General features: G+C 38.3%; 1 protein-coding gene across 2 annotated transcripts in view; it reads left to right on the forward strand.

Annotated features, from left to right (window-relative positions):
• Window positions 1-21,306, forward strand: part of BRAF (B-Raf proto-oncogene, serine/threonine kinase) — a 78,342-nt gene that overhangs the window by 53,640 nt on the left and 3,396 nt on the right. The window contains exons 8-19 of one of the 2 annotated variants that reach the window (XM_057427836.1): window positions 756-915; window positions 2,471-2,507; window positions 3,897-4,016; window positions 6,678-6,814; window positions 7,491-7,608; window positions 8,293-8,377; window positions 9,594-9,770; window positions 11,210-11,256; window positions 11,869-11,987; window positions 12,737-12,868; window positions 15,494-15,628; window positions 16,455-16,608. In XM_057427836.1, coding sequence (XP_057283819.1) covers window positions 756-915; window positions 2,471-2,507; window positions 3,897-4,016; window positions 6,678-6,814; window positions 7,491-7,608; window positions 8,293-8,377; window positions 9,594-9,770; window positions 11,210-11,256; window positions 11,869-11,987; window positions 12,737-12,868; window positions 15,494-15,628; window positions 16,455-16,608 — 1,421 coding nt within the window. The remainder of the gene's footprint in view (window positions 1-755; window positions 916-2,470; window positions 2,508-3,896; window positions 4,017-6,677; window positions 6,815-7,490; window positions 7,609-8,292; window positions 8,378-9,593; window positions 9,771-11,209; window positions 11,257-11,868; window positions 11,988-12,736; window positions 12,869-15,493; window positions 15,629-16,454; window positions 16,609-21,306) is intronic. The other variant, XM_057427835.1, reaches the window with a different exon arrangement.

Raw genomic sequence — 21,306 nt, forward strand, 5'->3', positions numbered from 1 at the left:
AGATGTTTGTCTTTTAAATATACGATTCATGATACCATAAATTAAAGACTTTATGACCAGCAGCATTTACATTTCTTCAGAAAGCTTGTCTGTATAGTCTGAATGCTAATTTTTCAAGGCAAAACTATTCTGTTGCCTAACTGTAGCACTAAATGACATTTGAAATTTTGCACCAAAGTTATATTAAGGGGTTGAGGTTAAGGGGTGATCTGTTTATTTTTAGTATCAATAATTTGTGTTACACTGGCCATAATATTAATCAGTTATTTTCAGTAACCAGTATGTAATTCTCAGTCTTTCTTCATTGAACAATGATCTCATCCGTACAATTTGTGACATCTTCTGACAGTAATACTGATGTGAGATGTTAAGTGCTTTTAGTTCTCAGTAGGTTGCCATTAAAGAGTTAACTGCATTAAGTCTCAAGTGAGGAAACTGCAGAGTATCTTGCTTTCTGCAGTGCACGTTGGGCTACATGCATTTTTCAGATCAGGCTTTATTATTATTCATTTGGTATGGCATGGTAGTGGGTTTTCATTTTGTTTTAACTCTGAACACATCTGACTAATGAGGTAGTTTTTTTAGAGAGTTGTTGCAAGATTGTTCATTATAAATTGTTTTATGTAGGTCTTTAGATCAGAGTTTTTTTTAATGTATGTATTATTATAGTTGAAAAGGACTTACCACACCCACTATGCAGTATTTGAAGCCATTTGTAGACCTAAATCCTCTTTTTCCTTGACTTTGTTTCTCAGACCACCAATTCTCCCTAGTCCTTCTCCTTCAAAATCCATTCCAATCCCACAGCCCCTCCGACCAGCAGATGAAGACCATCGGAATCAATTTGGGCAACGTGACCGATCCTCTTCAGCTCCCAATGTTCACATCAATACAATCGAGCCAGTCAATATTGATGTAAGTATTGATAATGGTTGAATAGGAATAGTAGATTTGATGTTTCCCTTATGACTACCAGTGTGTGAAATTTACCATGTGTACATTAAGCTAATCCTTAGCAGTCTGTCAGAATCTAATAGATCCCATGTAAGATATTTTTGCCATTGAGAGCTGTAAGAACCCAAATAACTCATCCTCCAGGAGCAGAAACTGTCTTCTGACAGTCCTGTCCTTTCATTCAAAGAAGCATTCTGTCACAAACCGCTGCTAATTTTTGTCATTAGTCCTAAGGCTCATACTGCTAGCTATACCCTACTGTTAAGAGTATGAAAGCCAGTAACCATTCTTGCAAACCATTCTGTATGTTAGGCATATTTCTTTATACACAGAATAAGGATTTTTATTATTTGTAGTTCAGTAATATTTCTGGCATTGAAGAATATTAAATCATTGCAGCAGGCTGAGTTCAAATTTACAGAATGTTCCTTAGTCTTTCAAAAGCTCAGTATATATTGTTCTGAGAGTTCTTTTGGAGTGTTCAGAAGCTGTTACAATTAATTTATTTGCCACATTTTTGAAATTTCTGGACAATGAATCATAAATTATACTAATGGTTGATATTAGGTATAAGGACAGCTTAGACCTTTCAAAATATTGGTCACAACAACCTCTCTTTAATTTTGCCACTGTATTTAGCTCGTATGGGCCTTAAGCCTATTCTCTAGAAATTAGTCATTTGTCAGGTGAGCAGTCTTGAAGTCTGCCTAGACACTGAGGCCCAAAATGTTTTGCTTATGAGCTGAGTGATAAGTGAAATGCTAGTTGAGTGTTAAGAATGTGGTCGCGTAGACATTTGTATATGGTATATGGCAGTGGTGCATCTGAGAGGCAGGACCAGTGCTTTCAGCAGCAGTGCAGGTGTATAAGGGAAAAAAATATTTGTGTAACCAAAAAAAAAAAAAAAGCTTGCTGATGAAATTGAAATAAGGAGGGAAACTGCTAGTATTTTCTTCTTCTCTTTAGAAAATCTGTAGTGTAGTTTGCTTGCTCTCAGTTCACTGGATTGCAAGTGAAGGAAACATTTTGCAGTTAATCATTTCTGAGAACAGTGTGCGCCTGGCTATGCAAATGAGGTGATTTGTTATAAGAAAAAAATGAAGCAGAAAAATTTGACTGATGCATGTTGGAAATTGGTGTCCCAGCTCCTGATATGACAGTTCAAATAGTTTGTGCCACAAACACTAACGAGAACGCTTGGTTCAATATTTCTTTGTGTTTTGGCCAGCTGAGTGTTTAAATCAATATCTTCTTGTCAGCGTCTATTTTGGGAGCTGTACGTTTCGCTTTACTACTGAGAGATGCTGTTTTAAAGCAACTAATTTTGAAACGTGTAGTAGTTGTTATAAATAGTTCTTTGGAGTTGCTGCTGTTAGTAAGCCATGGTGGGAAATAACATTTTGTATGCAACATACGAGGTTATGAATTCTCAATTTGATCAGTCTCAGTTGATTCTGGAATGTAAATGAAAAAATAATACCTAAATTAAACACACTTTCTTTATTATTATTTATAGGACTTGATAAGAGACCAGGGTTTACGAGGAGAGGGAGGTAAGTAGTGTTTAAACTAGCTACTGTGCTATATTTAATTACACAACTCCTCCATCCCTTCTTTTTGTTCTACTTCCTTCAACAAAACACAGGCACAAAGGAAAATATGATTAGGACAAAAAATGAATTTGCATTTGCTTGTCCATGAACTTAATATATGTCTGACAAAGGTTCGAGTCATTTGCTGGTCATTTTGGGAGTGGGGGAGACGGAAGGAGAAAAAGTTTTGAAGTGGTATCTAGTTTTTTAGTTTTAAAAGTACCTTGCACCATCACTTTTTTGCTCTCTTACACACACACTCATTCACTCACATGGCTGCACACAGACATGCTGCAACTTCCCAACTCTCAAAGGTGTTTTTATGCCTGTTGTTACCTTTCCACCCATGGAAACAACAGAGGTTTTCATAGAAAACCATCAACGTGGTAGATGGACCTTCCATACGAGCTGCTGCATCCTAAAGCAGCGTGAAATAACTCCAGTTCTTCTCCCCCTCTACCCCTGCTGAAGATGCTGCTTTGCTGTACTGCATGCCTGTGCTACTCTTGGAACCAGGTTGTTAGGACCTTACACTAAAGCCAGGTCTTTTTATGTTTTCTTCAGTAACACACAACCCTGATTCGCAGTAAAGTCAGAACTACTGCCGAAAGATTTCTTTTTCTTCATGTGTTATGCACAGGCCTGTTAAGTCATTTCTCTCACTGGCTGTTAAGGTCCTCTTGTGTGCGATGTTTATTCCTATGAATATAATAATAATGTAGCAATAAAAAAATAGTCGGGCTGGCATATGACAGCTTTTTTAACTCCAAATCATTAACACAGTCAACTCATAACTTGCTTCAGCCATGAGTAAAGTCTGAATTATGTTAGTGCACTCTATTGTGATCATTAAGGTTTTATACTGTGGGCTATTACTGACTTTGTGTCTCCCATCCAAATCTGGTAGTTAGTAGGACAGCACCTACCTACTGTGTTGTGTTTGATGGAGCTATTTTTTCTTATGCCAGCAATAGAATGCTCTTTAAAAAGAAATTTCCTTTATTCCTGCAAGCCTACTAATTTAAAGTTGCCAGATTTAGCTATTTTTGTATGTGTCAGTAGGTGTGGCACTCCACAGTTTTGCCCATTTTGTCCAACATTTAAATGTTGTGCTATCATGTTGATTTTAACTTCTGATCATAAACTGTCTGCTTGGCATCTGAGAACAATTGGCTCTTCCCAGTCCTGTAACAGTGTTATTAGTAATTGACTTTTTTTTCATCCCTTCGAAGTACAGAAGCAATCTATGCATAGGAGTCAAAGCATCCTAGTTATTTCCCGTGACTTCTTTCATTTCTTCTATGTGTCTGTCTTTCTGTCTCTGCCTGCCCGTCTCTTTCTCTCTAACAGCCCCTTTGAACCAGCTGATGCGCTGTCTTCGGAAATACCAATCCCGGACTCCCAGTCCCCTCCTTCATTCTGTCCCCAGTGAAATAGTGTTTGATTTTGAGCCTGGCCCAGTGTTCAGAGGTAGTTGGGCTCTTCTTTCTTGTTTTCACCCAAACAAAATAAGTAAAACCACAGATGCTGTTTGTGCCTCACCCTCACACTGTGTGTATGTAAGTGTGTGAGTTTATCAAAACACCTCTGTTTTTTTTTTTTGCTTGGCCTGGCTGGATTGCTTTGAATGTGCTTTTCACACATGCCCACTTTCACCTTTACACGCTTCAAAATGACTATAAATGAAGTCTGACTTAAATCTTCAAAGGCAAGGAATTTCATAGTTGAGGTTTTTATGTGGACCTCAGCATAACTTTACTAAACAGAGGTCCTTAGATTGCATTGCAGTGATTTTAAAGACAAAGTGATGTCCTTAACTTAGAATTTCCTTGACTGTTCAGTTTAAGTCAGTTCAGTGCTTTAACAGTTTTCTATATTTAATATTATTTGTCTTGAAAAGCAATCTAGGAAATCAGATGTGAATTACAAACATTTCCATTGATATCTTGTTAGGTCTCAAGCTTTTCAAATAATGTGCATGCCAGCTTTCAACAAATACTTCACTTTGTGAATGTGCTCTTGATACCACATTGGGGCCCTAGATGGTTTAGACCATGCACTTTTTATTTAGTAAACTTCCAGTGAAACAGCATTTGTTTTGTGTCCTGTACCATGTAAAATAAGACTCTTCCATTTTCACGTCATTGACTCTGGAGGTAATTCAGGCCTAAAGCTGTCAATGGATCTGTTGTATTGCACAAAATCCCCTAAAACTCTGTGGGATTGCATATGCTGGAGAAACCACCTGTTGAGTAATAGCATGAACTGTAAATATTTGTGTCTATATGTATACATGTAGGAATGGATAGTTCAGTGCATGTAGTATCGTTTTTAAACGCTACCATCTTGGCTGTTTCAAAGACTTTTGTTTCAGAATATATCAAGAGCAGTTCACCTTATGAACTTGTAAAGTTCTTCCGCTATGTGTAAGAAGACAGGTGTTCCCAACAAGCAAACTGGCTACAGAATGGAATGTGTTATGTACAGCTTCAGAGTCCAAGCTAATGACTTAAGTCTAATATTATCTGAAGTATCCTACTCTAATAACTTGGAAAACAGGCCATCTGGTATTATTATGAACAGATTAACTGTAATGTTCTGCCATGTGCTGTAAGCATTTTTGGTGAAGGGTGAATATTGTGCTAGTGGTATTGGTGAAATAGGAGAATTTAGTTACCTCTAAAGAAAACACACTCTAGTAGAGCTTTGCTATTGCAGAGAAAGTGTAACCCAGTAAACTTTTGGAAAATAGGTCATGTTCTGGGAATATTTAATTCTATATATATGTGATTTCAGACAATATAATAAATATATGACAGTATAATGGCCATAACATGAATATGAACAGAAGTCCATCCTTCAGGTGACTGGTTTCCAGCTCCTTGTAATATGTAGTGAGGATGCCCACTGTGCATCATTATTGTTGCTTCAGTATATGGGACAAGGTTTATGGATGTTGCGTCCCCTTTTTGATATGTCAGTATGTCATTATTTTGTGCTTCCACTTCTAAATGTATAGATTTTAGGTCTGAGGACAGGCAGTGATGGATATATGTAGCCTGATAAATTAGCACGCACTGAGTGACTGAACTTGAGCAACAGTCATAAAATCAGATTTTGAGCCCAAGTTGGCATTAGGAGACACTTTTTTGGTAAAAAGGTTGCTGCTGAAGGAATTTGAGGAGTACTGTGTTCTACCACTTCCCAGAACACTGATGTGAGAGAAAGCATTGGAATGTTGGAGGTCTGGTACAGTGACATAAATTGTTTTGCAGAGCAGCATGAATTTAATTAACAGTTGACCCTGTTTTATGTCCTTCACATTGGGAGGGTCACCATAACCTTGTTACGAATAATTAGGGTGTATTTTAAAAAGCAGTATCTAGTTGAAGGGCTCTATTTGTAAAGAGCCATTGGGGCTCTGAAACACAGCTCTGCTGGTGACATTTTCCTGCATAGATTTGTTTAGATAACATGTTGGCTACAGATGTACTGTTCTTTTTTGTATTTAATAGAATATGCTACAAATAGCTAACTAAAGTACTTGTTCTTTTTTAATCCTTTCTATGATTTACTTTTTAAAAAGAGCACTCTGCTAACAGATAGCTTTAAAACAGCCAAATGGTTTTTCAGGTGGCACTTGGAGACTCAGCTAGAAAACATTTAATTTTTTTTTTTTTTGCATTTAGTCTATTTTGATTCCAAAGTACAGCATTTCAGCTATTTAGTGGGTCCCTAAAAGGTTAGCTACAAGAAATCTGAGAGGTAGCTGCTGCTAACTAAATTGCTATTACTTTTCTTCACAAAGAAACTGGTGGAATTAAAAAAATGCATTTTTGAGGGGTTGTTTTATTTTTTTTCTCCTCTATTTAAAAAGACGTTGTCCTTCTGGTAGTTCATGAACAAGAGACTGGGGACTATCTGGTAAACAGGGATATCTGATACAGACTTTTCCTGAAATCTAAGACTTGATCACTAATCTAATAATAGGAGAATATTTCTAGTATATGTTTGTTTCCTTGTGACATTTACATTGATGTTTGGAGAGACTGCATCTTAAACTCAGTTCTTGCACCTAGTATCAATAAGCTGGCTTCTTATAGATAAAATTATCCTGTTTCTGAAATTTAGGTTCAGCTGCAGGTTTGTCTGCAACACCTCCTGCCTCTTTGCCTGGGTCACTCACCAATGTGAAAGCGTTACAGAAATCACCAGGACCCCAGCGGGAAAGGAAATCATCCTCATCCTCAGAAGACAGAAATAGAATGGTAAGGGAGAGATGAGCTGTTTTCCTTTGTAGTATATTCATTCTGTAGAAATACTACACAACCATGTTCCTCTCACTCTTATGTCAAAGCCTTCTGAATTATTTGGAAGATGAATGTGGTAATGATCAAGGGCTTTAAACTGATATGTAATGGAATATTGAAATTGTGGGACTGATATATAAAATAACTGGCTATACTCACTGTTACTCCATTGCACCCAAATGTCTTGGTGTGTTTTGTATTATAATGCCAGTTTGCCTTCAAGTAACAGCTTAACTTTTCCCACCATGATTCATGAACTTTAAAAGTTCTCTGGTAATTTTCAAATCTAGTAACACATTAAAATGTCTGCATATTTTTTTTTTTTAATTCACAATTTACCATTATAATTGAGACTTTCTTTTTGAGTTTGAGTTTCTTAACATTTACTGGTTTTAACACAGCCAGAAACCTATGACAAATATTTCATGCCAGGTAATAATTTAGTATACCTGCATGCTGAGGTTTTGTGTATGCTTGGCTTGAAAAGTCAAATGTGGTATCTGAAAAAAGAAAGTTCTTTTTAAGACTTTAGAGATACAAAATGCTTATACTAAGTCTTTAACAAAGGAACTGTTTTCACAGATGTTAATGCCCTTGCTTTCTTCCTTCTTATTTTTTATATCTATCTATAAAGAAAACTCTTGGTCGACGGGATTCAAGTGATGATTGGGAGATACCAGATGGACAGATCACAGTTGGGCAAAGGATAGGATCTGGATCATTTGGAACAGTCTACAAAGGAAAATGGCATGGTATGTGGCCGTCATGGCAAGCAGTTTTTAAGCAAGTAACAGTTCCTGCTGGAAGGCAGCTTCACAGAAAAGCACCTGGGGATTCTGGTGGCCATCAAGTTAAACATGGTCCAGCAGTGTGCCCGTGCCACAAAGAAGGCTGATGATATCCTGGGCTGCATTAGCAAAGCACTGCCAGCAGGTCGAGGGAGTTCATCCTTCCTCTCAGTACTGGTGAGGTGACATCTGGAGTGCTGGTCCGAGTTCTGGGCTCCTCAGTAAGAGAGACATGGACATACTGGAGAGAGTTCATTGAAGAGCCATAAAGATGACTTTGAAATTAGTAAGTGTATAGGTAATGTTAGAACTTCAGACTGTTTAAAAGCTCAACACTTGCATGTTCTTCTGAATTAATTAATTATTAGGGTCAAGATGAAACACAGTTACTAGAAAGACTAAAGTATCCATCTTGATGAATGATTTTAAATGTGTATTTACAAAGCTTTGACTTGGTGAGAATTTCTCAGAGTAAACTAGGAATAGTGTTTATACATTTTACAGCATATGTACTTACCTTAATATTGTAGTGGGTTATTTCACAAAAACTAGAAAATAGGGTATCTCAGTATTATTGATGCTCTATATAGATTTTCTCAATTGAGCAATATTTATCAATGACACTTATTAAAACTTGCTATCTTTAAGGTGATGTGGCAGTGAAAATGTTGAATGTTACGGCACCCACACCTCAACAGTTACAGGCTTTCAAAAATGAAGTAGGAGTGCTCAGGTAAGAATACTTTTAATGGCATAAAATAATGTGTGTAGATTCAGACTTCATTAATTACTGAATTTTTGATCTCCATTAAAACACATTGGTCTTTTTCCTCCATGATAATAGTTTGGGCAAAAACTGTAGCTTGCCATTTAAAAATATTTCTCTGTATGTACTGCTAGTTCTTCTTTCCCCTGCACGTTTGTCTATACACCTATGTTGTGAATATGTGCATGTCCAAATACTCAAGACAGGACTGGTTTTAGCTATTGTACTATCCCAGGGCACTGTCAAGCCTTAGTGTGAATTGTAGGCCTTCCTTTCCTCTCATCCATATTTTGAGACTGAAGGAGAGCATGACTAATTGTTTTGAGCTAACTGCTGCCCCTGTTATTCATTGTTTAATAGTTTATGTTCAGTAGCATGGACTTCTCTTTTGAGTTTTGGGGTTTTTTTTAAATGTATTTCTCAAAAATCACTTTGTGATATCCTTTTCTCCTGTGTACTATTTGTACTTTCTCAGAGGAAGTCTTTATCTTGGGTTCATTTCTTAAAAGGATCCATCAGTACGATACAATAGAATATTTATTGGGGATGACCATCAGTATCTAAGGACAGTCTTGAGCAGTCTCAAGCATAAATCAGTTCAAGAAATAAAATAGAAAGGAGGCTGAGCCAGGCACATGTGCTGGAGGACTATCCCCAATAAGCTACATGGCGAACAGGAGATGATCAGCTTTTTTCCCCCAGGAAATGTTATGTCTGAAACAAATCTAAGCTCATAGTTTGGAAGTAGAGGCTTTCTGGGGTGTGTTGATAAGCGTTGTCCTTCCTGGAAGCCTCTGAGAATAGAATTCCATTTTGGATGTCCTCCTAATGGGAAGCAACATCTCCTAGCTGGACTGGAGTTACACAAAAGCAGACCTGTCTGCAAACTGTTGCTGTCCCATGGGGACCTAGTGGTAACAGCATCTTTTGAGCTGGGTCGCTTGCAGAAGCAGCGCTTACCCTGGAATAGCTTTCTGTGTCATTGTCAGAAAGGCTGACTGCTGGAATAATTCATTACACTGAATCTAGCAACAAGTTACCCTGTTATCTTAGTAGAGCTTGACCCAACGATTTCTGTTTGGAAATATGTATTTAGATATTGATAGATCTGCCTGACTTTATCCTTATTACCTGATCCGTCTGACTTCCTCCTGACCTTTTTTTTTTTTTCCTATTTCAACAGGAAAACACGACATGTGAATATCCTGCTTTTCATGGGTTATTCAACAAAACCCCAGTTGGCTATAGTTACACAATGGTGTGAGGGGTCCAGCTTATATCACCATCTGCACATCATTGAGACCAAATTTGAAATGATCAAACTAATTGATATTGCACGACAGACTGCACAAGGCATGGAGTAAGTATTGTATTACTTGTTTGCAAGTAAGTGTTGGGGCAATGTTTACTTACTCCCTTCACACTGACTGACATTGGCAAAGAAGGCCAACTAACTACTCGCTTAGCCAAGCCCAGGGTCCTGCCTTGATGATCGGAGTGTTTGGTGAAGTGCTTATTATTTTTATTAGTTAAATAGACTGTGTTCTGGTTTTTTTGAACATAGGGAATTACAAATCATGAAGGAAATATAGTCTTAAATAGGAGAATAAAGATAATTTTAGTTCAGTTAACCTTTCAATCTTTGGAGCAGATATTCATGTTCCAAGCTTTATGATTGGTCTTGACAGTGCAGATAGTCTTATGGTAGGAGGTAAAACATACTTTAAAAAGAAACACCCTGTGAACAATAGGATGTAATCCTATAAGATAGCACAGAAAGCAGACAGCCCTGATAGCAAAAAGAATCAATTTTTTCTTTTCTGCTGTTAAGTATTGTAACTCTGTAGATAATAGATTTCAGCATTTGAAAAAAACATACATATTTTGTTCTAAGCACTGTACATAATCCTTATTCTTATAGGAGGGCAAGTGAGTTGAGTTAGAATGTACAAAACTAGCCCAATATTGTGTGCCAAAATCAGGAAATGATGTAAGACCAGAGAAATTGCCCTCCATCTGGAAAACCACTATGATGATTGCAGTTCATCAGGCCATTTTTTTTCTACGAAGTATTCTATTATGTTTTTAATCAAGAGATGGGGAGGTGTTTGCAGCAGCCAGCCTGAGTCTTCTGCTAGCCTGCTCATCTTCCCAGGCTCCCTTTGTAGGCAGTAGAAATGCAGAAGCTGGTTTGTGAGTGTAATTCAAATCAGAGACATAAACTGGGGCTTTTCCAACAAGTTTGTGCCAATCTCATTAACTAAACGAAGAGTCACAGAAGGCTAGTTGCCTAATTGAGGCTATATCTATGCTGTGAGGCAAGTACTCTTCTCTGTGTTCACTGCGATTTATTTATCCAGTCTGCAATCAAGGGATCTTTTTTCCCAGTCCCATGCTAGAAGGCAGACAGCATACTTTGAGTACACACTGGGACTAGGAAGCACATCTAGTTCATGCAATTTAGAAACACCTTATGTAAGGCTGTGTCAGTCTTTAACAGTCACTGTTAGGGCCTGGGGGCAGAACCTGCAACACAGAATGGCGTCTCAAAAACTACTGAAGTTCTTTTATTCTGAATATTTCAGAATATTTCAGATAGAACTGAAAAGCAGAATTTGGTAGCGTCAGGTTTGAGCTGGAAACGTAAGCTTTAGTTTGTAGACTTTTACTGCAGTTTTACGTTAATAAATATGTGCATTTTGAATATCTACAGAATTCGTGTTTCAGTAATAGAGTGGAGTTTGAGTTTTTGATTAGTGAAATATCATTTAACCCACCTAATCTATGGTTCCGTTTCAGTTATTTGCATGCCAAGTCAATCATCCACAGAGACCTCAAGAGTAATAGTATCCTTTCCCAGAGATGTGATTGTGGAACATGACAGCATTCCCTTTTTTTTTTTTTTTTTTTTTTTTTTTTTTTTTGGGGGGGGGGGGGGTGTTTTGCTTTTTGCTTTGCTTTTTTCTGTCAGAAATTACCTTACTGATGTAAACTGTTGCTCATGTGTATTTCCTGAGTTGAAATTACACTGAGAAGGGGTAATATCACTAGTAGCAAAGTAAGCAATACTTACTATGTCTATTGATGCGATTGCCATAATGTAGGAAGTTTTGTTGTGGTATCAGGAACATTTTTGTATCATTTGGTTTCTGCATGCAATCAAAGATTACACTAGTTTGATCATGGGATATTTTTGGCTTTTCTTGTATATGGCATTTCAAGAAAGCTGCCTGGACCATGGTCCTTTCAGCAGTGGCCCAGTTGTTACTTCTGTAACTCTTAAATAGCATAATTCACCATGCTGACTGCATAGAACTTGTATTATATGAAAACCTTCTTTAATGATGGTGAATAGTTAAAACTGTTAAGTCTAATGTTGCACATGTGTAGCTGATTATTGTTCTTGTAGAGCAGGAGCAGTACCACTTGTTTGTTTTCCCTTAACATTTACCCCTTAGATATATTTCTTCATGAAGACCTCACAGTAAAAATAGGTGACTTTGGTCTAGCTACAGTGAAATCACGATGGAGTGGATCCCATCAGTTTGAACAGTTGTCTGGATCTATTCTATGGATGGTAAGCAAGGGGAAGTAGTGAGTGTGTTTCAACAAATTTAGTTGCCTTTGTCAAAAGTTTCTAAGACTACCCCTCCAGCACACTGACATGTGCAAACTGTCTTAAGCTGCAAAAGACAAGCAGTAATATGAATTACTAAATGAATACCTTTTAGTTCTTCTTTAAGCACATGTTTTCCAGCAGTCAGCAAAAAAAGCTTAGTGTCTTCATCCTTTATTTTGGGATTTAAACTGAAAATAAAATGATGGCTGAGGAAAAAGAGTATGATTAATCCTGGGTCGAGAAGGTGAGAAAAGCCATGGAAAATGTCCCACAAAGAGCAGAACCAAAAGGAAGGTGCTCTTTAAGTTTTAAGCATTCAAGTATAGTTTCTCTCAAGAGACTGTACAACTTGCTAGTCTTAAGAAGTGTAGTTGCACCCTCCTATGCAGCTGTGCTTTTTTCTCCCCCAAAAAACCCTGAAGGGTCTGTTATTGGACATTATTTTCAGTGTTGTTGTAATCTAGTTTCAAAGTAGCTTCTTGGCCCGAACAAGGTAATTCTGTATAAATAAAAGTATCACCAAGCTAAAACAAACCAGTGGACTTTGAGGTTCATAGTAACATCCACTATTAGGACCCAGTAACATCTGAAGGCAAGAGTGGCATTTGCACTGTTATATTTTGGACAAGTCCATGTTTTGTTCCTGGCATGTGAGGTGCAGCCTGACATGGTGAAATAAAAACTAATTCTTTCCTTTTCTGATACAGGCACCAGAAGTTATTAGGATGCAAGATAAAAACCCATACAGCTTTCAGTCGGACGTGTATGCATTTGGGATTGTTCTTTATGAATTGATGACTGGACAGTTACCATACTCAAACATCAACAACAGGGACCAGGTAAGGGAAGGGAGTGACTTCAGTCATCTGTGGCCTGAAACAGAGATAGATTCAGCCTTGTGAAGCACGCATTATGATGGTTTGTGTGTTTGATTTGCATTTCTGATGTTCTGTGTGTGTTTGATTTGTGTTTCTGATGTTATGAGATGACATTTCTAAATTTTCTAGGTCTGCCTCAGCCACGTAGCATCAATTCACTTCACTAGAGGGGTTTTTTGGGGTTTTTTTTTTTTGTTGTTCTTTTCTACTTCAAGTATAGATTTTCAGCTTCTGAGCTGGTTGCCAGGATACTTATTAGGGAGAGAGCAGGTTACTTAATAGTAATCCGGTTTGCAAAGGCAAAATGATCCTCCATATGTTGAGTTATTCCTCTCTCCTCCCTCCCTTGCGTTGAATAATAGTTCAGCAATAGGATTGACAAAATGGAACAGCAGTAGTCTTTCTGGGTTTTTATATTCATTTTGATTGTGAGGAACGCATGCACCATCTAATTGAATTTCAGGCTACCCGTATTTCTCAAATCCTGCTAGATGGAGTTTGCAGAGTGTGTGAATTCTCTAAGAAGATTTCTTAATTGTGAACAAATATTCCTTAAGTCTGATGATACCACACGCCTGTCATATATCTCCACAGGATAGGCACGTTTGTGAAGCCACATCTGATTCATTATTTCTCTGTCTAATCTGAAAATAGTATCTGTGCATCAAGATCTTTGGTGTAAACTATTCAGTGTCTGGGTGGTGTTATATTTATGTTGTTTCTGTGTCCACATCTCTTGTTTTTTCACCGTCAGTACTTGAGGATTGCAACCATAGCAACGTTCATCTGTGAATGCCATTTTATAAGGCTGCTTCCATATCTGTCAGAACACTTCCAATTCATCAAATTGGGAGTGACTCTTTTTTAATTATTTTTATTTTTAATTGGGTTTGCTGTTTGGAAAATGGGAAATATCCAGATTCCTGGCCAGATGGATATTATCCTCCAAAAGCAGTATTAGGGCATTGTTTTGGTTTTACTTTTTGAGATTTGAAAGATGAATCCAGTGATGTGGGTGCTAACAATTGAGTGCTAAAGCAAGTGAAGCCAACTGCAAGTCAAACTGCAAGTGAAACCAACATATGAAATGTAATCTAATCTAAGTTTTGTCACACCCAGTTGATTGTCTGAGAAGATGAAAGTACTGCTCACTCTCTGGTGCATCTACATCAGCTACTATGGCACAACTGGGATTCTTTGTGAGCAAAGCATCCTTCTTGTTTCTCTCACCTTAAAAGATTTTTCTAGGCAGACTAGGGCTGTTCTTTTAGTGATACTTTTTCTCCAGTTAGAATAAAAGTTTAATCCCTGCATTATTGGTAAAGAGTGTTGGAAACATAGATAATAATGAATTTTTAATAATTTCTACTTAAGTAGTGTAACTATTTAGAGAAAAGTAATTTTTAGATGATAACTCTCATTGCAGCGGTGGTAAGGGATGGGGTAGACAAGTCTTTACTACGAAATGCTGCTCTGGCACATGGAGATTTCTAAAGAAACCATATGGGAGTTTTAATCTCCTTGATGCCAGCACAGATGCAACTGAATCAGAAAGTTGAAAAGGCACCAGGATTGTGTTAGTACAAATAAAATGTATAGCTTGCATGAGGTGTGCAGGTTTTCTGTTGTTTTTGCCAGTGTCCAGATACAAAATAGTTACACTTCATTGAATATAAAGTATGATACACCTGCTGGGTCTGCCTGAGTATTCAGAAAAGGTAGTGATTATCTGTGGCAGCATGAATGGAGCTTTGATTAGCTAGTTTGAAAGGGGTTTTTAGTGTCAGCACAACTGCAGTACTCACCACACTGCATTTGACATTGGCTTGACGTGATGATGTTTGATGGTATATTTTTATATATCCAAGAGAACAGTAACCATATTTAATGATCTGCTTTCCTGCTTTCTATTAGTTTACTTTGTTCTATGGTTAACCATCCTTAGGTGAAATATAAGACTTCCATGTTAAAGGAATTACTGTAAAAATACAAAGTCTGTCTGTCTCCTCTTATACAGAGGACACAGTTTCTCTTTTTCTTTTGTGGGTTTGGGGGTGGGGGGGGGGGGAGGTGGTCAGAGGCAAGAATAATCTTTTGTGGTGGAAAAGTAGATGATGAAATTTATTCTCAAAAGGTAAGGGTTCTTAATATTTGAAGTCTGTGTGTTTTTAAAATGCCTTTCCGTGCGAACTTGGTGTTGACTTATAAAACAGAATATTTATTTTTAGGCATTCTGTTCCTGCCACAGAGTTGCTTATTCTTGTTTTTGTAACAGTTTTTGACACTGAAGGACCGCTCCTTAGATGGTTATTGCTATAAATGGTAACCATCTACTAGTGTTCAAGTTCCACCGAAATCTCTCCTTGGAGGAGGAGGAGGAAGAAATCTAATTTTTTTCTCCATACTGAATAGGTTTAGCAAGCATAACTCCAAGAAATTTGGCAATTTCAGCACCAGACAGTGTTTCCTGGGAGCAGAAAACTTGCTGCTGGGATCAACGTGGTCTAGCAAAATGTTAATTTTTTGTAACTGTTGTTTTATGGACTTGTCTTCTTCTCCTTTCATCTCTTCTTCCCTTAAATAAAGATAATTTTTATGGTGGGACGAGGATACCTGTCTCCAGACCTCAGCAAAGTACGGAGCAACTGTCCAAAAGCTATGAAAAGACTAATGGCAGAATGCTTAAAAAAGAAAAGAGATGAGAGACCCCTTTTTCCACAGGTGAGAAGTGTTCCTCTTTAGCTCTCAGTAGACTTTACAACTCAACTATTGAAATTAAAGATCACTTATGAACTCACTGGCCAATTCAGAATCTCATTGATGAGTGCTGTAGCATAACTTCATAAAAATGTTTCTTTTGAATTCAGAAAGCAGGTATTAAAGTGACCTGTGTGGTTGGAAAAGTGTTTGCATTGGAGAAAGTTTCAACAGGGAGACAGTCAAATTAATAACCACAATTAGACACACAAATTGCAGCTAGGTGTATGTTCTCAGAAATCTTTATACCACCCTCCTTGCTCTGCCCTAAGATTTGTGAAGGCAAGCTGGTAGTGTTGTCACAAAACTTGGTTTATCGTGCCCGCTGGGGAAGGTTTGGGCTCCACAGGCTTGAGGGGGACCTTGGATTTTATTCTTAGCGTAACCAAACCTTTTGCAAAAACTAAGGAGCTCCACCTGCTGGCTTTATGGTGAATGGTGTTAAGCGAGCTGTCAAAGCGGTGTTCATTTGCAGCAATGGGAGGTATAGATACTAGTGCGTGAACAAGGAGGCAAAATAAAAGGCAACTATATTCACTATGCTTACAGAGGGAAAGCGGTATGCCCTTTAAATGGGTAAAATGAGGCATTTTTTTTCCCCAAAATGTCCTTTTTAGCCTTTTTCAGGATCAAACATCAGAGCGCAATGCAGTGATCTATTTTTTAATGTTTCAGTTTAAATGTCTCTATAAATATTTTTCTGTAGTTAATTTATGTTCTGCCTTTGGTTTTAAGAGAGTGTTACAGCTTTGGACAATGGATTTGATCGCTTATTTTCTGCATGTTTTAGATTCTTGCCTCCATTGAGCTTCTGGCCCGGTCGTTGCCAAAAATTCACCGCAGTGCATCTGAGCCCTCATTAAACCGGGCTGGCTTCCAGACAGAGGATTTTAGTCTATATGCTTGTGCTTCTCCAAAAACACCCATCCAAGCAGGGGGATACGGTGGGTTTCCAGTGCACTGAAAAGAAGTGTGAAAGCATGTGCCTGTGTGTCTGTGTGCTGGTGTGTTCCTGTGAGTGCAACACGTGTAAGCTCTCGGTTCCTACCAGCTATGTTTTTAAGGTTTACTGAGGGAATGAAGACTTTCTTCCTGAAAGTGGGCATTGAATGTCCTGAGCACAGAGTCCATGTTGGTAACAACTGCCCTGGGAGCAGCTGGCACAAGAAGAATTATAAAAGAAATGGGAAAAGGCACTTCAGAACAAGCAAAAATCCTCTTAAGGTCATTGGGTGTCATTTTGCTTGCCTGTATTGGTTTTGCCCAGTTTGTTGATTGGAATTAGAGTGTATTTGATTTTAATCTACTCAAGCTATGATGGTTTGGGTTTTTTTTCCTTCGGTTGATGTCATTATGTTTGAGCAATAGGCTTTAGATTCCTCCATTAGTAATGCTACTCATGTGTGGGAAGCAACTGGGAAAATAAACTTACATTCAGTCCTGAGCACAGTTGAAACTTCTTGTGATCAGGGGAGGTGATCAGGTACAGCACACAATCCAAAGAAAGACCTTAGTGAAATGTGACTCTTATTTTGGAAGTTGAAGTTTAAAATAGTGCAGTTTAGAGAACGTGTATTCCTGCAGAGGAGTGGTGGTGTGGGGTTTCTTAATGTTTAATTTTGCCTGAATACCCTGACCTGTTGTGCTTTAGACTATCCCAAAATGTTGTATTACAATGCAACATAGAATACATTCTGAACCTGCTTTTGCTGAACTGCAAGAACAGTACTGGTGCTGGTGCCTCTATCCTGCAAATAGCACAGATTTCAAAATTTAGAAAGAACACAAACATTTTAAATCTTGGGCATAGCCAAATACTTCAAGAGAAAAAGGCTGCTAACACCCGGAATGGGAAAAGAGGATTTGAAAAAGCAGTTGCTTTCATGGAAGTCAGTATTATACCATGAATTCTGTTAAGATGAAAGGATTCAATTACTTTAATATTGTTAAGAATACCACTGAACATGCTTCTGTTTAGTGATGAATTGTTTTTTTTCACTTCCATGTAAAAGTTCCCAGTTTGACTGGAAGTGAATCTGTTAGACCAGATATCTAACCAAGAAAGCTAGACACCTTACCAGAGGTCCTGTCAGCTCACTTTACAGATTGTATTCTTCCCTGGAGCATTCCTCTGGAACAAGTGAATCAAAGTGGTGGTTCAGGTTGTATCAGTCTTGGATGTCAGATATGAAAACAGTAATGTTATTGACTGCATTCTTGCTTATTTTGAAGTCAGTTACGTGGGTTTGTTTGTGTTAAACTGCTAAGCTATTAATTTTCACAGATTCTTCTGCATCAGAAACAAGCTCTTGCTGCTGTTGTTAGAACTTCAAAGGCCAGGAGTCTTCTTAATGGCTTCTGATTTACATACTTGCAGAGGATTTTGCATGTTGCTAGCCATAGGTTTTTGAAATAGATCAGGAATTCAAAACAGGGTTGGTTTTCTGGCAACTGAGCCTTTTAAAACAGGGAGCAGAATTAGAGAGCTTGAAGATATGTAGGTAATGTCTACGTTTTCTGGCCAGATTAGAATGATCTTCGCTTCTGCTGTTGGAACAGTTTGGGAAACTAACTTGTCTTCTCATCTTGTTAGTTGAGAAAATGCAGATGTTGAAATCTATGGAAATAGTGATGGAAGATGAAGGTTGTTACTGTTTTAAGAAATCAGTTTCCCATCTTTCTGGTAGCTTCACCTCATTTTGGCAGGCTTTTCTTAACATGAAAGCAGAATTTAAGTGGGGACTTTTCCCCTCTTATTCACTGATTAATTTAATTCTAGACAGTGAGGAGCAATGCTTCCTAAGGTTTGAAGTATGATATTCAGTACAGGCTACGATGCCCATCCCAATAAGAGCAAGAGGGTGCCGCTGGGTCTTCTGCAGAATGTAGAAATGTTGGCATCCTACCTAGGAAAGGCTTAACCACAGGGGGAGTTACAGAGAGTGCAAAATCATCATCACTGCCCTGCCCAGGCTTACTCTTTTCCAGGTCTGCCAGATGAGTTCAGACCAGTTATTCCTTGGAGTAGTGTTATCCTCCTTGTTAAGATTGCTTTTCTGTACTATTGGAACTGCAGTTACAGGGGAAAAAATGCTGCCATCCTTAGAAACACTTGAACCCATTTCCTGCTGTATGGTCAGTGTATTAGATTTACTCCTGTGTCACCTGCTCTTACATGTTGAGCATGGTTTGGAATCCAGGGAATCCATGACCATAGTGTGATCTTAGCTTCTCACTAAACACTTTATGAAGCCTAAAAGGAGGCTGGGTTTTGTGGATCATTAATTTTATCTGACATAAAGGCATTTAGGGGTTTAACTTTTGTAATTTGTAATTGCTGCTTCAGTGAGATTTGGGAACATATGTAGGATGAAAATGCCTAAATACACCTGTGGATTTGGGTCAGTGTTCTCAAAGATGCTACTCAGCTATATTATTTAGAAACACATACCAGTTGGTCCTGAAAACAGGTCTGTAGGATCCCTGGCTTCCCTGAAGGGGTAGCTTATACTTTATGAGACTCCTTTTTTTCTTTACTTCCCTGAACCTCAGTATAGAAACAAAATCTGTCTTGGTACCTTCTAGAAGGACCAGATCCTCATAAGCACTGCTGTATATTCGTCTGAGGATACTAATTACCCACATCCGAATATGTTCCAAATTATTATTTAGCCAGTGAATGGCATCCATACTAGAAGGTCAGCATGAGATCCAACAAAAAATTGCCTCTTTGACATACTTTCTGTGAATGTAATCCAAGCAAGGTGCTGGAATTTGGTGTTTCCCTTTGATAAGTCTATCCAAGCAGAGACAAGGCTGGCACAGGCCTGGAAGGGAAACATTCCCCTTACCATTCTGAGAAACATGGCATATACCCCAGGATGAGGAGATAAGGAGTGCAGTTAAGATGTCATGCATATACCTAGGTAACCTCATGAGTCCAGATGACTTCTGAATTTGTGATAGTAGAGATTGGTAACTGCATCTTAAATCTCTCAAGGAATTAGGGGCAGCAGGTTCACTCAGGTCATGCCCTTACAGTGTACTGTTGGGAAGCAGTGTGAAAGAACTTTTAACATCTTTTTAGTACAGAGTTGTTTTTTTTTTTAAAGTGCATTTGGAACAGATTCCACTCGCTTTGCATGTGACAAGTGTGAAGATTCTAGCAACTAACTTGAAAGGGCTCTGTAAGTGTAGATTTCAAATGCTATTCATCCTTTGGAAAGGAATTTCTTTGTTACCAGTCCAAGCAAGTATCTGAAGGCCTGCTTGGTAAAAAGCACATCAGCTGCCTGGCTCACAATGACTGAAAATGTGTGGGGTTTTTTACATCACAGATCATGAGGTATGTGGTTTCATAGCTTCATGGTTAAGCTGATCTCATTTGGAACAGCTGTGGCCCGTCTCCTTACCCTTGCACTGGCAAATTCCACTAGTCCATTCCACGCAGTTGAGTGGGTTCCCCCCTCCATCAACAGAGCAGCTATCCAAAAACTGGTTACAAAACTCTTCCTTTCCCACCAACCTAAGCTAGCATTTGCTAGATCAGCTCCTTAAGCCATCTTGCCTCAGAGCCAGTGAGGCACAGTGCTCAGTGTGGCACAACGGGCAGGAGGGAGAGTGGGACTGCAATAATCCCAGTTTAGATTAACACTGGCTGTCGGAGAACCATGCCCAAAGATTTAGCAGGGCAGAATCGGGATGATCCTGCAGGACGGGGCATAGTGGGTTGTGTTCCTAAAGCTGTCTTCATTTCATCCATTCATTTCCCCTGGGCATGACCTTCCTGTCCTGATAGATTCACAGTTCAGGTTGCTTCATTTATATGTGTGCATCTAAGTCTCAAGAAGAGGTTGCCTGTGCTCTCTTTCCCTCTTCTACAGGTGAAGTTTCTTTCAGAAGATAAAAGAACCGACTTACAAATATTTTAAATATTCAGAATAGAAAAGGTGACTCAAAGCATTTTAGCTGCTCCTCAGAAAGTCCTGTCAGCACCCAAGATGGAAGATTCCTGTTTGTGGATGGATGTAGCCATCTTATCTACATTCTTCATCTAGGGAAAGCCATTACTGCTAATGTATCTCATAGGTGTTAAATCAACATAATTCCATCATTAGATATTTTGGTCTCCTCCTGATTGGAGATCAGAGTAGTGCCTTAATTTTGAAAGTGGAGGTTTAGCATTAACTTGTCAAAGAAAATGTCTTTGCTAAGGTTTTATTTAAATGGCACAAAAGACTGAAAATCACCTTTTTATAGTTAACGTTTTATCTGAGATGCTTCTTGGCTTCTGATCCCGTTTTTCCATTGCCCTTTCCCAATTAATGGTTCATCTTTTATCTTCTGAAATCCCTGTATAACTATTAAAAGCTGAATTATTACCAGAAATGGGCAGAAGGACAAGATGAGTAATGAGGGAGTGATCTCTTGTTTATAAATTGGTCTTTAATCAGCAGTTTAGGAAGGCAGACTGAAAAATAAGTTAAGTAGAGCATGTTTTGAAAGCATAGCTAAGCCTGAATGTGATTCTTAAAAATTGGCCTCACAGGCAAATACTTGATGACTTTTTTGTCCTTATCTTAAAAGTACCAAAACTGAGTTGTTTCTAGAAGATCCTCTGAAGAGAGTTGGGAAATAGGTGA

This window comes from Pezoporus wallicus, unplaced genomic scaffold (genome assembly GCF_028554395.1).
Source record: "Pezoporus wallicus isolate ANWC-B61680 ecotype Strahan unplaced genomic scaffold, APGP_CSIRO_Pwel_v1 contig_2908, whole genome shotgun sequence".
NCBI lineage: Eukaryota > Metazoa > Chordata > Aves > Psittaciformes > Psittacidae > Pezoporus > Pezoporus wallicus.